At 37.6% G+C, this 15,190-nt stretch overlaps 1 protein-coding gene across 19 annotated transcripts in view; it reads right to left on the reverse strand.

Moving 5' to 3' along the window:
* Positions 1–15,190, reverse strand: part of CDC42BPB (CDC42 binding protein kinase beta) — a 92,842-nt gene that overhangs the window by 21,457 nt on the left and 56,195 nt on the right. For 5 of the 19 annotated variants that reach the window (XM_042048162.1, XM_042048161.1, XM_042048164.1 and 2 more), the window contains exons 10-24: positions 14,131–14,297; positions 13,922–14,041; positions 11,989–12,122; positions 10,055–10,297; positions 8,378–8,488; positions 7,675–7,919; positions 7,387–7,492; positions 6,753–6,877; positions 5,913–6,018; positions 4,175–4,323; positions 3,460–3,554; positions 3,292–3,371; positions 1,788–1,838; positions 605–694; positions 89–178 (exon numbers count right to left, since the gene is read on the reverse strand). In XM_042048162.1, coding sequence (XP_041904096.1) covers positions 89–178; positions 605–694; positions 1,788–1,838; positions 3,292–3,371; positions 3,460–3,554; positions 4,175–4,323; positions 5,913–6,018; positions 6,753–6,877; positions 7,387–7,492; positions 7,675–7,919; positions 8,378–8,488; positions 10,055–10,297; positions 11,989–12,122; positions 13,922–14,041; positions 14,131–14,297 — 1,912 coding nt within the window. The remainder of the gene's footprint in view (positions 1–88; positions 179–604; positions 695–1,787; positions 1,839–3,291; positions 3,372–3,459; positions 3,555–4,174; positions 4,324–5,912; positions 6,019–6,752; positions 6,878–7,386; positions 7,493–7,674; positions 7,920–8,377; positions 8,489–10,054; positions 10,298–11,988; positions 12,123–13,921; positions 14,042–14,130; positions 14,298–15,190) is intronic. The other 14 variants (XM_042048174.1, XM_042048170.1, XM_042048172.1 and 11 more) reach the window with 5 other exon arrangements.

Genomic DNA, 15,190 nt, shown 5'->3' on the forward strand with positions numbered 1-15,190 from the left:
CAAACAGGACAAGAAAACACAGAGGGCTCATTTATAAATGGTATTTTTTCTTTTGCTCTTTAGAATAAGGTTAACACAGTCCCCCTACCTTTGGCACAGCTAGAGAAATGGACTGAATGGTGGGGGAAGGAGCAGCAGGCATCCTCTGAAGCCGAATTGGTTCCTGAATCACAAGAAACTGTAATTGAGCAAAGTAAGGCTTCAAGAATTTGTTTCAAGATTGCGGTGGCAAAGCTTATTGTTCTCTGATTCTTTTTTTTCCTTTTTTGAAAATTATCAAAAATTTAATCATTGTAAACACTGCCATTCTGATTTTATAGAAACAGATTGTGTCTTAAAGCACTCACAGGAAAGCCTGCACGCTAACAAACACGCAGCAATACAGAAAACATGAAAATGAGGTACATCAACATACACAAAGCCAGTGAAAAGATTTCATTTGCAAGTGTCCTCAAAGCAGGTGCAATTAGCACTGAGGCATTGCAAATACGCAGCATTCAATCCTGCTTCTTCATAATGAATGCTGTGATACGTATTTATTATGAACAAGACAGAGAGACTTTCTGGTGAATTACTCTTCAGGGTAAAATAACGGGTCTCTTACTTCCTGTTGTTGCTCTGCAGTTACAACTGAAGTAGATGGTGGAACTTCTGACTTGGGACCCTGCATTTCCTGCTCACTAATAGAGCTGGTCTGCAAAAGCGACAGCAAACATGTTAGATTAGATACCACATATCTGACAAAGTGTCCTCATGTCAACAAAACGGAAACAAGACCCAGCGCCAATTTTTATATGATGTACACATACATTTAACATTCACTGAAAAAAGAACTTTCCTCCAAACAAACCCTGACACCTGACGGAAAAGCGGGAAGTACTGAAATGCAAAATCTCATGTAGACAGCATAAATGCTCTAACAGTCAAATTCTCCCAGCAAGGCTGTGTCTAATCTCTTGCTTGCAGGTATGGAATGATGTTTGAGTACCTTGGCAATCATCCCTAAAATAGCTGATTTCTCATGGTAGCTTACTATGCTAGGATTTTTCTATCATACAGAAGCCAGCAAGTCTGCCACAAGAAAAAAATTACTAATACCCAATCTTTTAAAAAGTTGTTTTAAAATGATTGGCCCCCGTCATTAAAAGAATCATGTCTAATTAATCACAGTATCTCATATTTCACTAAAATTTAAAACTAGCATCCATTACAAGCCATCTATTAATTTCACACTTAAATTAGCAACTACTAATTGCCAGCACAAGGGGGAAGTATGCTACAATTCCAGAGTTAAAGCAGCTGGGTGTGGAAGTAGGATTCTGTATTACTGTACTCTCAGGACATCATGAAAACTATGATTAACAAACATGAGATTAGACTTCACATCAATGATGTAAGTAGCACTAAAGGCAACAGGTAATGAATCACTCACTTCCCAGCCAGTTTAGACAGGAAGATGTCTCAAGTTCAGTTAGCTCACTAAATATGTTCAGATACTTCTTACTTCTGTTTTGTTCCAAATTGATTGGAAGGGCTGGGCCATTTAAGATCAAATTGCATCATTATGTAATATGAACAATTTCAAAATAGTGTGATTCTTTAGCTATATAGATAGTTTTAGCTTTAGCTTTATAGATAGTCGAACTATAAAACAGTAAGCCTCAAAGAGGTTTAGTGGATTAAGTAACAGAGAGATGAAGGAAGCAAAATATCTAGTTTTAGAGGGCCATTTTTACTATGACAGGTCACAACAAAATAAGGACACAAAACTACTAGCAAAAACTTACTTCTTCCCAAAAGGCTAGCAGAGAAGATGTAGACGAAGAAGAAACAGAATCCTTTGTTGTAACGGATATGAGGGATAAAAACGATCGCTTATCACCCACAGGAAAACTTCAGATAGAATATTAGTTGGCTAGCTAAATAAAATATTTTATATGGCCAAATGATACCCATTCAAACTAAATTAACCCCAGTGCAGATGATACAAAATATCTTTATAAGTACATGTGAAAAAAAAATTGCTAATGTAAGTCATTAAGCACAGTATCAGCAATTCTAATGTAATTCATCAGAAAATGCCACCTGCATTTCCATAGAGAATAGGTATGTATTTCAGGATCTATAGAATGGAACCTTGTTTAGTTATGGGCTTGATATTCTACATGTTACTGTCTAATGTCTATCTGGTACTTTTTAAAGCAATGTTTGAAAATATCAAGGTCAGTAGATAAAAGCTACAGTAGATAAAAATTGAGAAAGTAGCATATATCATGCTTCTCTCTTCCCTCCACGTCACCCATAGTGCACATCTTGCTGCTTCAACAGAAAGGCAGCACAGACATTTTGTGATTGGGAACAGCAAATACACAAACTGTATGAAAATATCACAGCATGTCCATAGGCTTTTTTGTTTTTAGCAACAGTAAAAATTAAAAAAAAAAAAGGAAAAAAAAAGAAAAAAGAGAGAGTACACATCTCAGATAGAAAATCTAACGAGACTGATGAGGTTTTAACCTGAGCCCTTTTAACTCCACTTCATAAACAGATTATTTGTTCCAGTTCAAGCCCTTGGTTTTATCCTAAACTGTCTATGCTTTGCAAAACAAAATTTTAAAAAACTCCAGAAAAATCTTCAAGGATCAAGAGTTCATGAAGTAAGGAAATGTGATTCAATGTTGAATTTAACAGCTGCTTCCTCGGGGAATGCACAAATCATTTAAAGTGAAACGCCTACTTGGAGCTGTGATTTGTATGATTAGCTTTCTAGGGATCACAGGGTGTGTCATGATAAACTTATTATACCAACATCTGTGGGTCCTCTGATTCTCTTCCCAGATCCTTCTCCTCTAACCGCTCCATTAAGATCTGGAGCCAACAATTTTGCGTATCTGTTTGAGCACTCCTTGAACTGTGTGAACACTTTTCCTCGTAATAATCAGCATCTTCCAACTGCAAAGCATTTAATTCCTTATTTGTAACAGGGTGTGCCAGCACTTCCAAAAAACCCTGAATATATTTCATTTAGCCAAATGTTTGAGATTAACCTACACAAAGAAGCTAGAATGGGAAATAATTAATGTGAACTTCTGAGAATATTCCCCAGAGGTGCCAGCTTCTCTACAAAATGCCAAGCTATCTAACATCTACTGGGCATCCAATTCTGTGCCACACTGATTTGGCTAATATGCAAGATACCAATCTGCCATACAGTGCCTAAGAGTTACTTTTACATGATAAAAATATAATTCGGTTATCTCATTTTTATAGTTATTTTATGTGATAACTCACTCTGAAAGTCAAATCACGTGCAAGAGGAGAGGTGTTGAAATAGTCAAAAATGGAATCTTGAAAGTCCGGAAGTTTGAGACCTAAAACCAAAAGCAGAACCGGCTTAGCTAAAAGGCAACAATCACAGGTGGTGTTAGAACTATGTTAGAACACAGTAACTTTAATTACCTGAATCTGTTCTGTATTTTTCTTCCATTTTTTTCTTCAAACCTTCCACCTCTTCCAACAGTTCTCTATTTTTTGCTTCTGATTCCTTTAATTTACTAACAGTAAAAAAATATGGTCAAAATGTAATCTGAAATGTCTAAAAGGCAGGAGTGCCAGTACACAAGGTTGTTAATTTCTGGTCCCACATCTCAGACTTTCAGAAAATGCCTTTGTTTTTTTTTTTGGAGGGGGGTGGGGCATTGTGCTTTTTTAAGTGATTTTTTTTTTTTAAGGATGATTAATTTTACTTTTCCCCTGAATAGACACCTCATTACTTGACTAGATATTTAAAACTGTACTTAAGACTTCTGCTATCACAGCAGGTATCTGCTAAACAAAATTATTTTAATAGTACTTTGACTTTTAATTCCCAAGAACATGTCTAACTCTCCAGTTAGTTGAAGGAATGGTAGTGAATTTGCTTTGAATTCACTCTTACACTTTCTCTTCCTCAGATACCCAAGATTTGTAACTTAGTATAGCAGTGCAATGTTTACTTGAAATTTTTACAGTTCTCATTTGACTATGTAAGAAATGTGCAGTCTGTAGAATAGGATCCTTCTGGCAAAGTCCAATATCCCAGGCACAAGGAGCCATTTTAAGAAAGTTGCTGCTATTCTAATCAGCAGTTTAGATCAGTATATTAATCCCCAAACAGAACCACATCCCTCATTACCTTTCAAAAGATATGTTTGCATCTTTAACTTTCCGTAGCTCTTCTTGAACTAGCTGTTTGGCACGAATTTCGGCATCAAGGGCAGACTGTAATTCCAGCCTTGCTGACATATCCAACTTCTGACTGCGTCGCACTTTCCAAAGTGGATCCTGTTGCAGTAAGTTACTGAATATTACTATTAACTGTCTGAGGATATTTCTGCTCTTGTTCAAGACATAAATTCGCTTTCACACTGGTTCAGAGAATGCTCTTTTAATTAGTTATGGACAGCATACCTGCTGCATGAAAATCAGTCAATAGTCAGACTTCATTACACAAAAATGAAGTAAGAAGCAATTTTAAAATTAGTTACACCATTAACACAATATGCTGGAATCCAAAATGCTGGATCACTGAGCATGGAAGTCAAACAGACAGAACCCATTGAAAATGACTAATTTTCACTGTCCAATCTAGAACCAAGTGTAAAACTTGCACAGTGATATAATGGACTTTCAAATATGAGACAAATGTCAACATTAAATGTAAACATATTAACATAAAACATACCAAGAGTAGCAAAACCATGAGAAGAAAAAAAAGAATCTGGGTCTTGAGATGCCCAAGATACCTGCATGTTTGCCTAAGCAATTCTTATGCTTGCTAAGATATAGATGCTATATATATAGCATATATATATATATATGCTATACCTCAGCATACACCATGCAATTCCTCCCTACTACCCCAAAAGCTAGTATTCTAAGCCTTTCCAGCCATTTTTCAGTGTGGACTACATTTCTGATATTCCCTAATGAATACCTCCCTAGTCAGAGACAAACTTGCAAATAACAGTCATGAAAACTGAGAAGCACTTTTTATGTTGAGATGTAATTGCCTTAGAGCAGGTTCTGTAGAAGTTACAAAACCAGTTATAATATAAAGAACAGACAGTGTTTTTTATTCTGGCAGTAGCTTAGATAAAAATGCAAACTGCACTTGATCCAATCTTTCTTCACGTTAAACCTCTCAGTATTATAATTGTCTCCTGATGATGCAGACAAGTGTTAGCTCACAGAAATAAAACTTTCTCTTATTCTCTCATATTCATAGGTTTGGAAGGGATGATTAACTTCTCCTATGTATAAACCAGCAGCAGATGGACTCTGCATGGCAGACTGCTGACTTGCATTGATAGGGATGTGGGCTCCCATGCCAAGCTGCAAATGGCTCTCTTCCTTTCCTTATGAAGGTGTTTTTCTCTTTGAAATCGTACTCCTTTTTGAGAGCTCTTCTATTAGATTTTGAGGAATTCATGCTACTACTGTATGGGAAAATTATGGCAGAAGGTCTCATTGTTCTGCATGTCAATAATGCCACATGCTCTCAGCGTGTCCCTCGTTTGCACTGGTATCAGCCAGACAGTAATTTTTCACAGAAGAAAACTTACTTCGTTATCCCACTGTAACAGCAATTATTCAATTGCACATAACATGGTAAGGTATATTTCTGTACTCCCCTTTGATGGTTTAAGTTATTGTTTCTTCTCTGCTCTGTAGTGTTTAATATCTGTGATGGCAGATATTAGCATGAAACAACTGTCCCCTGTAATTATCAAATTCTGATCAGATTACCTAGTTGGATTTGCAAGCAGTAGCTAAAAACTAGAGAGCAGAGCAGAGGATTAGTTTTTTTTAGGGACAAAAATGTAGCTTCTCAGACATGCCCAGAACATCTTGAATGTCTCCTATTTCCTTACCAGTGTTCGTGACCCCAGACTGGAACTTCTCAATGATTCTAGTTCTTCTGTCATCTTGGAAGCCAATGCTTGGAGATAGCCACGAGCATCCTTCTCATCACTTACCCTGTTGTGCAATTACAATAACCTGTAACTTAGCAGTTTCATGGCTCATAGCACCAAACACTGTACCACCAAACTATCAGAGTGTCTGCACTGGGTTTGGGGACATAAGAGGAATGAACAGAGCAGGAAAAACTCTCCCAGCAACAGAAAACTGAATACATCTCAGATTGCCTGCTTTAGATTTTTCTTTTATCTGATTTTCCTGATTGTGGCAGTTGCTAGGGAAACTGAAGCTTTCCTTTTGCCATTAGCAAGAGTTCTGCAGAGATTGACTGCTATAGTTTGGAATATGATCTGCATATTACTTGCTCAATTTTTATAAGGGCTACCTTCCAGTCCTTTTTGTTCTGCACACTGAAATTCTTGCACACAGCTTGCTAAAACAGTGAATTATAGAGGGAAGAACAGTGCAAGTACTAAGTGCTTGTCTAGTACAGCTAGTGAGGTTCTATATGTTAATGCTGACCTTTTAAATCATGACCAACTTCCTGAACGAATTTATCAAAATATTCCAGATTGGATGACAACAATCACTTTAGAGACTGAAGGAAGTTGACACCAGGACTCTGATTCGTACTTGTTTCAGTGGCATTTGGCAATTTTAGCAAAATCAACACTCAGAAGTACGATGCCTTTGCTGATCTCAGACACGGCCTAGCTATATGTTAAAAAAAGCGCCAATCAGTATTTCAGAAGTTGAAAGTGGCCATATCTGGAGCTCTAATCAGCACATACCATTGAATAATTTCTGCAATCTGAGCTTCCCAGTGAGCAACAGACTCCTTCTTTGCTGCTAGATCTTGGAGCTCATCTTCCAGCTGTCTGTTCTGTGCTGTTAGTTTGTCCACAAAGGAGCAGAGCTGAAACAAGAGATTAGTTTCACTTGTGACTTAGGTCAGTTTCAGACATTTTATATATGTGTATGCCTACACACCTTTAAAATCTGAACAAACAAGACCACCCTTGGCTATCTGGATGGGCTTCTTTTTTATGAACTATCAGTTTACACACAGAAATCTAAAACAAAGGAAAACAAAAAAGCAAGTGTAGAGATCAGAGAGGAATAAAGTTTAACTGTAAACCGGCAGGAAGGCAGGCAGTGTGTGTGTCAATGATTCCCTCTCTTTGCAGCCTTCATGAAGAATCAAAGGGTGATGTCCTCTGAATTGTGGGAATCAACCCCCCAAAGAGCAGTATCAAGATGCTGAAGTTACTATGTAGGCAAATCTCTAATGTTTATATGGCAAAAATGACATTTTTAAAATTCATAGTGCCTGAACATTCACAGATCCTGTTCTGAGCAGTGAGTAGACTACTTCAACATCAGAGACTAATGAAGTAAAAATTGTATGTTTCCTGAAATAATTACCCTCTCATTTTCTGTTGTTAGCTTTTTGTTATCTTCCAAGAGCATAGATCTTTCACGTTCGTATTTCTCCTTCATTGTTCCTACTGCTTCCTCCATTTCACTGTGCCTAAAGAGAAGGGCAAGAAATAGAAACACACTGTCACATTGCTGAACCTGTACACTGGAATTTTCAAAAAGGAATAAATGGAGTTAGGGTGAAATACCAGCCTGCACAGGCACCCATGCAATGCGATACATATACACAACAAAAAGAAATCCATAGTGAGGGAATCATGCCCAAAAGCTTACCTCTCTCGCTTTGTTTTCTCTAATTTATCCTTTAATATCATGATCTCTTTCTGGAGTGCAAGCTGATGGCTCTCTGAATCATGTACTTCCTTTTTCACATTTTTTACTTCCAAAACATGTGATGCTTCCCGTCGGACCAACTCCTCTTCATAAAATAAGATTTTCTTTTCCAGCTCAGACTTAACTTTGGAAAGCTCCTGCTGATGTTCTAGTGTGGCACCAGCTGCCCGGCCTCCCTGCTTCAACTGCAGAACAAGAGGAGAAACCATCACGGAGAAGCTATGATCTTTATATTTTGAGAATATTTTTAAAAGTCAGAATTGTCCAGTTGGTGGCACTCTGGAAAAATTTTATTTGGGCACCAAGTGATTTAAAAGGTGCCTGTCTCCAAGCATTAAGCCCATAAGTGACTGTTCTGCTTACATGACCCAAAGAAGCGGTTGAAATGGGTTGCAGAGATAACAGATTTGGATCACACTGGTTTAGTAGCTGCTTAGAATTTATATAAACCGAGCACTTTCAAGACATTGGTATCCAGCAATTACAAGCTTTCAAGCAAAAAAGGCAAGTAAATCTGGATGGGATAGGTCAGGTTTCTAGTAATGCTGTAGTTTTTAAGTCTCCCACTGGTATCAACAGTTGAGTAAGCCAAACTACTGCAGTTTCTGGGCCATGAGTAAATATTTGTCAAAAACCATGTAACCTTTAGAGCCTCCAGTTCATTTTCCAGTTGTTTGGAGAAAACCTCGCTGTGCTCACGGAGCTTGCGTTCTTTTGATGCTTCTGCTAAGACTTCTTCAAGTTGGGCTTCCAGCTGTAACGAGTCATTTTGGGTCATTTCAACACAAGATAGCACTATCTGTATCATTCATTTCCTTTCCTCCCCACAGCCTAGCAGCAAGCTCTACTTATTTCTATTTTCAGTTACACCACTATAACAACCATCTCAGAATGTCATGATAATTGTTTTGCCTTCAGTGACTCAGGCATCCATCTGTCACATGCAGAGAACTATTATTTTATGACTCTTTGTACTGATGTGAACTACATCAAGCCCATTCAGGGATAACTGCACAGCTCCTATTAAAGCAAAGAGAAGGAAATGGCACTAGGAAGACACTGCAGCTGAGAAAGAAGAAAGTCTCTGACATTTACAGGTCAGCTCCATGCGTTAGTATCTAAGTAATGCAGCCTAAAAATCTCAACCTTTGAGCAAAATTACTGCAAAGCATTTTAAATATGAACACTGAATATTTTTACTTTGCAATTATGGCACAAAATAAGCTTGATCATCCATTTACTGACTTCAGAAAGCTTATCAGAAAGACAATTTAGATTTAGTGGCAACTAAGGTAACTGCTGCAATTCAAGCAATAGCAACACGGTTTCAAAACCTGACAGGAAGAGTAAGATTTGTTTTTCTGTGTTCAAATTAAACTAGCAAAGTTGTTTTTAAAAGGACTGTACTTAGAACTGTGGGACAAGATAATGAACCTCTAGACTATGCTCTGAATAGAAGATTGATACAACTGTTATGAAAGGGAGTACAGAGGAATTTTTAAGAACAAAGACTGGAGATTTCTAGAGCTCTGCATGAAAGTATTTAACCGAATAAGCAACAATACTTGAATGTCTGCTGCACTCTGCTCTAGAGATGAGATGCCACAGCAATTCACCCGTTCCCAGTTAACTATCACTTCTTGTTCATGGATAAAAGCCTTAGAAACTTCATCATCTACTACATTTTCAGAGACTGCCCTTCAATTTGCCAGAAGTTTTTCTAGCAGTGCTTACAGAGCTCTTGAATTTCTCTTCTACACTTCACCCAGAGAATACAGAAAACATGATGATTTTTCAGTGATTAAAACACTCCAGATTAACCACAGCAGCTTTTTCTTATGTCCTCTTCTGGCTATCCACTTAATCTCATGTAAAACTATAAACTGCCTAGAATATTAATTGGAAATTAACTTGCCTAAAGATATTACGGACACTCTTAGAATGACTTAACTACAGAGGAAGGAAAACCACATACTTAGTTTGTATCGCTATTTCTCCTTTCAGCTGAAGAGAAACATTCAGTTAAAAAAACCCAATGAAGTCAGAATACTCCAACCTCAGAGCACATGAAGACACTCACTGAGCTTTACTGGTTTCAAGCTGACTGTGAGTCAAGACTCTGCAAGAATCAAAACACCAGAACCAATAAACTGGGCATATAGCAAGAATACTTTCCTCAAGATTCAAATCAGTCTGAGTGCAAATAAAAGAAACCCCAAAATCCCCAGAAGACACTCGCAGTTTTTCAGTACAGTCACATAGGACATACTGGGTAAGCAGCAGCTGAAACACATGAGTACTAGCTATTTTATCAAGCTACCTCTTTTCTTATCTTCTCTGATTTACGGACGTCTTGTCGCAGAGCATCAATTTTCTGCATGCTCACTTCCAACTCTTCCTCTTTGTCGCGAAGGTGCCGGGACAGCTTCTGCTTTTGGGACCGCAGGTCTCCCATCCTCTCACTGAGCTCAGAGAACTCCTGCACAGCCAGCTTCCTTTGTTGGTGGGCATCCCTCAGTTCTTTGGACTGCATCTTTAATCTCTCTGAGGCTTCTACAAGTTGCTGGTTAAAAAAAAAAAAAAAAATTAAAAGAGTAATTTGAACTCCATATATTCTTTCCAAGAAGAAGAAAACTGGACCTACATAAGCTTGTCTTGACCACCTCATGTAACTACTAAAGATTTCTAATTCTTAATTTACACAATTGTTTACCTAAGCAGCTACAGAGACATACAAAGACAGCCATTTGCTTCTAGTGTGCCAGCAAACTACCTTTGGTGTCCCAGAAGTCTTTCTTATAAATGTGAGTACACAAGGCCACCTCACTTCTAAATAACTTAATTTTAGATTAATACCATGTATCTGCATATTTGTAACCTTTTTTAAAGGAATGCTTTAGCAGACAGCAGATTCAGGAGAGACATCAAATACACTGTACCAGCACTGGTGGGCTGCAGCAAATGTGAAGTTTTTCAGAAAACTGAGCAAGATTCCTTAAATAAACTGTGAAGCTCTTAATACTTTAATTGAAAGTATAAAAACTATTTCCTTTACAGAAAGTAGTTAACAAAAATTAACTAATTAACTAAAATACAAATGGAATGTTCAACATAAAATCATTTGAGAGTGGGAGGAAAAAATGAGAAAAAGAGCAGAACTATACAACAAAATAGATGTATACTGGCCAAGGGAATTCTAAAAATTTCTGCCATTAGTAGGGACACTGCAGGAGGATTAACTTCCCAAAAAGCATGTGTTCAGACCAGAAGCAGCAGATCTCCTTTCTCTGCTACTCATACACTCTAGCAAATAACCCCTACCGGTGGTTAACAGACAGAAGAGAGACTATTAAATATTAAATTCTAGTGTACAAACAGCCCAGAGATTTTGGCCCATGGATTACTTTTGGATCCATATGAATGCTCAGGAACAATATGACTGGTAGACTTTTGCAAAACTCGTTATTCTAATACAGGTAGCTTTTTTAAAATTATTATTGAAAGTGGTATGTAGTATATGCAAATCCCTATTTATTTTAGCGCAGAATATGTTGCTGATTTAAAACTGAAATGCTGCTGAATTTTAGGAAGCAAACAAAGGGATAATTTACACAGCAGCAAATAAACTCAGTGATTACATAAAAGTCATCATCAACCTTAAGCAATAATTAACCTTTCGGTATAAAAGGTAGTAAATAGGCTCTTTCAACGAGCCCTGCTAACTTCTGTGCAAAGATCCTTTCCCCCTAAATAGACAGGTGCACCCCAGCTGTCAGCAGCAGGCTGGGTGTCATGTAAACTGACCAACGGCCAAAACCCCCAGAATTCTGCCAGGGATACCAGCCAGGTATCTGCTGGGGCTGTTTCGTCTCCCATCATTGCCTGAAACTAGAAGAATGGAAGAGAACAATACTTGTGTTCCTGATCCCTTAACAAGTCATCCCAAGGCTCTGAAGTCTCTCTTGATTGCCCTCAGACTTCTATTGAAAAAGTTAAGAAAAATTAAACTGCCTAATTAAAACCATTCTTAAGGCGTTTGTTTCATCTAGCAGAACACATTTTAAAAAAAAAGCCCACCAACTTCCAAAGAAGGAAGTGTGATAATTTGGAAAGCTATTGTACTTCTGAACATGTTCCCTAACATCACAGCATAGTTTTAAAAAGCAGCATTTAAAACACTAAAATTGCAAATCACAACATAACTGTTCCAGAACTACTTTACATTTTTAGAAGTACCTATCTTTGGATCAATACCTTATGAAGGTCCTCCTTTTCTTGCCTCAGTACTCTACACTGCTTTTCTAGTCCCTTCAACTTGTGAATGGAGTCTTCATGTTCTTGTCGAAAAGCCACTGCATCTGCAAGCTGTGCTTCCAGTTTACTTATATCTGTAGATTAATACATATTAAAGGTAACTTAAAAATTAACACCAATAAAACAAGCCACGTTACTCACGCAAACTGGCATCACTTTGCCTGGAAAATCAACTTTTAGATTGTTTAAAGTAACTTTGGGGCATTGATACCTCAAAATAATTTTCTTTTTTTCAGACCCCAAAGATTGTGATCTCTAAGTGAAAAGCCTTAGCACAAGGCTTTGTTTGCTTTTGATGAACACAACTTCTAGCCCTTGAAAATATTAAAATAAACTCCAAATGTTCCAATTCCAGTTCTAGTAATGTGTTTCCTAAATAGTTTTCATTATGCAACAAAAGGGCTACAGTCATTAGTGCATCCAGCAAGACAGGCAAGGACTATTTATTTTCTAGATAAGAACTAATAAATAGTTTGGGAAAGAAATACCATCCTGCACAAGGCAATCTGGAGACCTGACTGCCCCTATACCTAGCAGTTTGTTCTCTCTTTACTTTCAAAGACAAATAAACAAATTTGATTTGAAATTATTGGTTTTAAGTGCAAAAAACCCAGCATAGCCACCTTTATATACTTCTGCTCAGTCTTACCAACTCTAAGAAAATGAACTGCCATTCTCTATTTTGGTTTTAATTACTACTTCCATTAAACAAATAAATAAGAAATTTCACAGGGAATAACTGTCTCATTCAAGTTCCCTGATGTCTGTGACAGACCAGGAAAATGGACCCATGTATTCAGGATCCCCAGCACTGCTGTAATGCTTGAAGTATTATTCCTTTCCTCACCTCAGAACAAACTTCCTCCCACCCTACGTGAACCAATGATACCTCTTTTTAATCAGAACATACTGCTAGATTTTAACAGGACATCACTGATTGAAGAACTAGATAAACCCAAACCCTGTGCAAAAGCAGAACCTTAATCTAACTGCTGTGAATCAAACCTAATTTCAGAATACACAAGAATAGCTTTTTTTGGAAGGATAATCTATGTAGGAGAGCAGAACTGATTTTTGCAGTGCATACACAGACAAAAAGGGTATATTGTCAAACGAAATGGGGAAAAAACATTTTTAAAAAATCAGCATCAGCAACTCAGCATCTGAACTCACAGTATACAGGCCTCTATAAAACTCTCAGCCAAGTCATTAGGATTCAAAACTACCACTTTGTTTATCACTGATTCCCACTTAAAAATTAGGGGCTAACAGGAGGTTTGCATGGATAAACTAACAGCATTGTCAAGCAACAAATTTTCAGTGATATGGGTGAGTCAGTCTTCCCTCAGGACAGATGCCAGTATTTGTTTTTCTGCAACGCTCAGTGCTTCCTAATTAATGCATCACCAAACACAGAAACACAAAGGGAGCAGGAGCTCAGAAATATTTAAATGTGAACTACTATTACACATTCCCTCATCTACTCCTTTATGTTACTGAAGAGCAGCCAGACTTCTATCTCCTCTCTTACACCTGCCTCCAAATAAAACCTTTCCAACTCAATACTCCTCCCCAAATGGAGGAGTAAGAGCACAGGATCTCTTGAGATTTTTAGGGAAACAAGTATCACACAAAATACTTAACTAAATCCATCCACACAATTCATCACACTCTGGACTTTCCATGCTAGTATGTGCAATCAAGCCAAGCAAGTGGAAGAATTAGTTAAGCGTTCATCTAGAAAAAACTGAAATGCCTCTTAATATTGAACTAGGCTTTAAAAAACCCTTTGTTTTTTAAATACTTCAAGAACATTAATTCTACTTATTGCAAAATAAATTGCATTACTATAATTACCATGCCAGAGGCTTACCTGTTAATTTGTTCTTCAACCGTTCAATTTCTTCATTTAATTTTTTAATCTCCTTATCACGGCTTGTATTTGCTGTAACACACACTGGACCTTGGAGGTTCTGCATTGTCTGTGTAGATTCTTAAAATCCAAAAAGAAAGGAAAAGATTTTCAATCAAATATGTTCCAATGAGCAGAACTAAGAATCCAAACAAATATAAACCACTAACCTTGCAGTTTTCTGTTCAAATCCTGCTTTTCTTGCTCTAATTTCCGTATTTTCTTTTCATAGCCTTCTATTTGTGAAGTGTTCTTTAAGTCGCGCTGTACATCCGTATCTTTGGTTACAGTGTCAGACTGCAGCACATTCTTTAAAGTGCCTCTATCAGATAAAGAGCTGAACAGAAATACGTAAGTTAGGACATTTTAATAAATACTCACAGCAGTCTATAGCTGGGACATGCTGGGATTCCACCAAATACGCACCTTAAATTGACAAGTACAATTAGTGCAGTAATTGTTACTGTAGAGACAATTCTCAGGGTAAACTTATTATTCCCTAGCTACTGTGCAATTGCTGTAGAATTAAGATACCTGCATGCAGGACTTCAATGATGCAGATGTACCTTCACTTCACAAACTGCCTACATGATTGAAAATGTTAACTCTCCCATGCCAAAGGTTACAGGCACCTGGCAGGAAAGGAAGCAGGTAAATGTACCTGCACTAAGATAGCTGAGGGACAACCCCAAAAGTTTAGTTTAAAGCAAGGCAAAGATGGATTTAAGTTACGGCATATCATCTCACTGTGAAAAGGATGACATGCATGTTTTGGGTTCATGGGGTAACAAACCCCAGCAAAGAGAAATAACAGAATAACAAACAGGCCATAATACCTTAAGATCAGAGATAAGCATATGTTTGAGAGATCTCTGAAGTCAGAGGGAGGACATTTCAAAGATATGCAAAGTGAGCCACTTTGTCCAGGCTCAGAACCTTCTGTGTTAACTTGGTCTACACCAGCAGGACAGTGGAGCAATGAGATAATCCTGAACAGTTCCTGGCAGATGTCCATTGTGGACAAGACTTGCTCTCAGCCTCTCAAGGCAGGAACTGCAATTGACACATCTAGTCCCTTAACTTTCTTTCATTTCAAATAGATAAAATATCAAATACAAACGCACCTAAGCTTGGCAAACAGGATCAAAATATGTTCAGACATTTGAAAAACAAAAAACAAGGGATAAAAGTTTAGCCACAGGTATACCTATGGACATCAACCTTTCCACA

This window comes from Corvus kubaryi, unplaced genomic scaffold (assembly GCF_017639235.1).
Source record: "Corvus kubaryi isolate FWS band 111438036 unplaced genomic scaffold, C.kubaryi_AGA036_p1.0 66, whole genome shotgun sequence".
Classification (NCBI taxonomy): domain Eukaryota; kingdom Metazoa; phylum Chordata; class Aves; order Passeriformes; family Corvidae; genus Corvus; species Corvus kubaryi.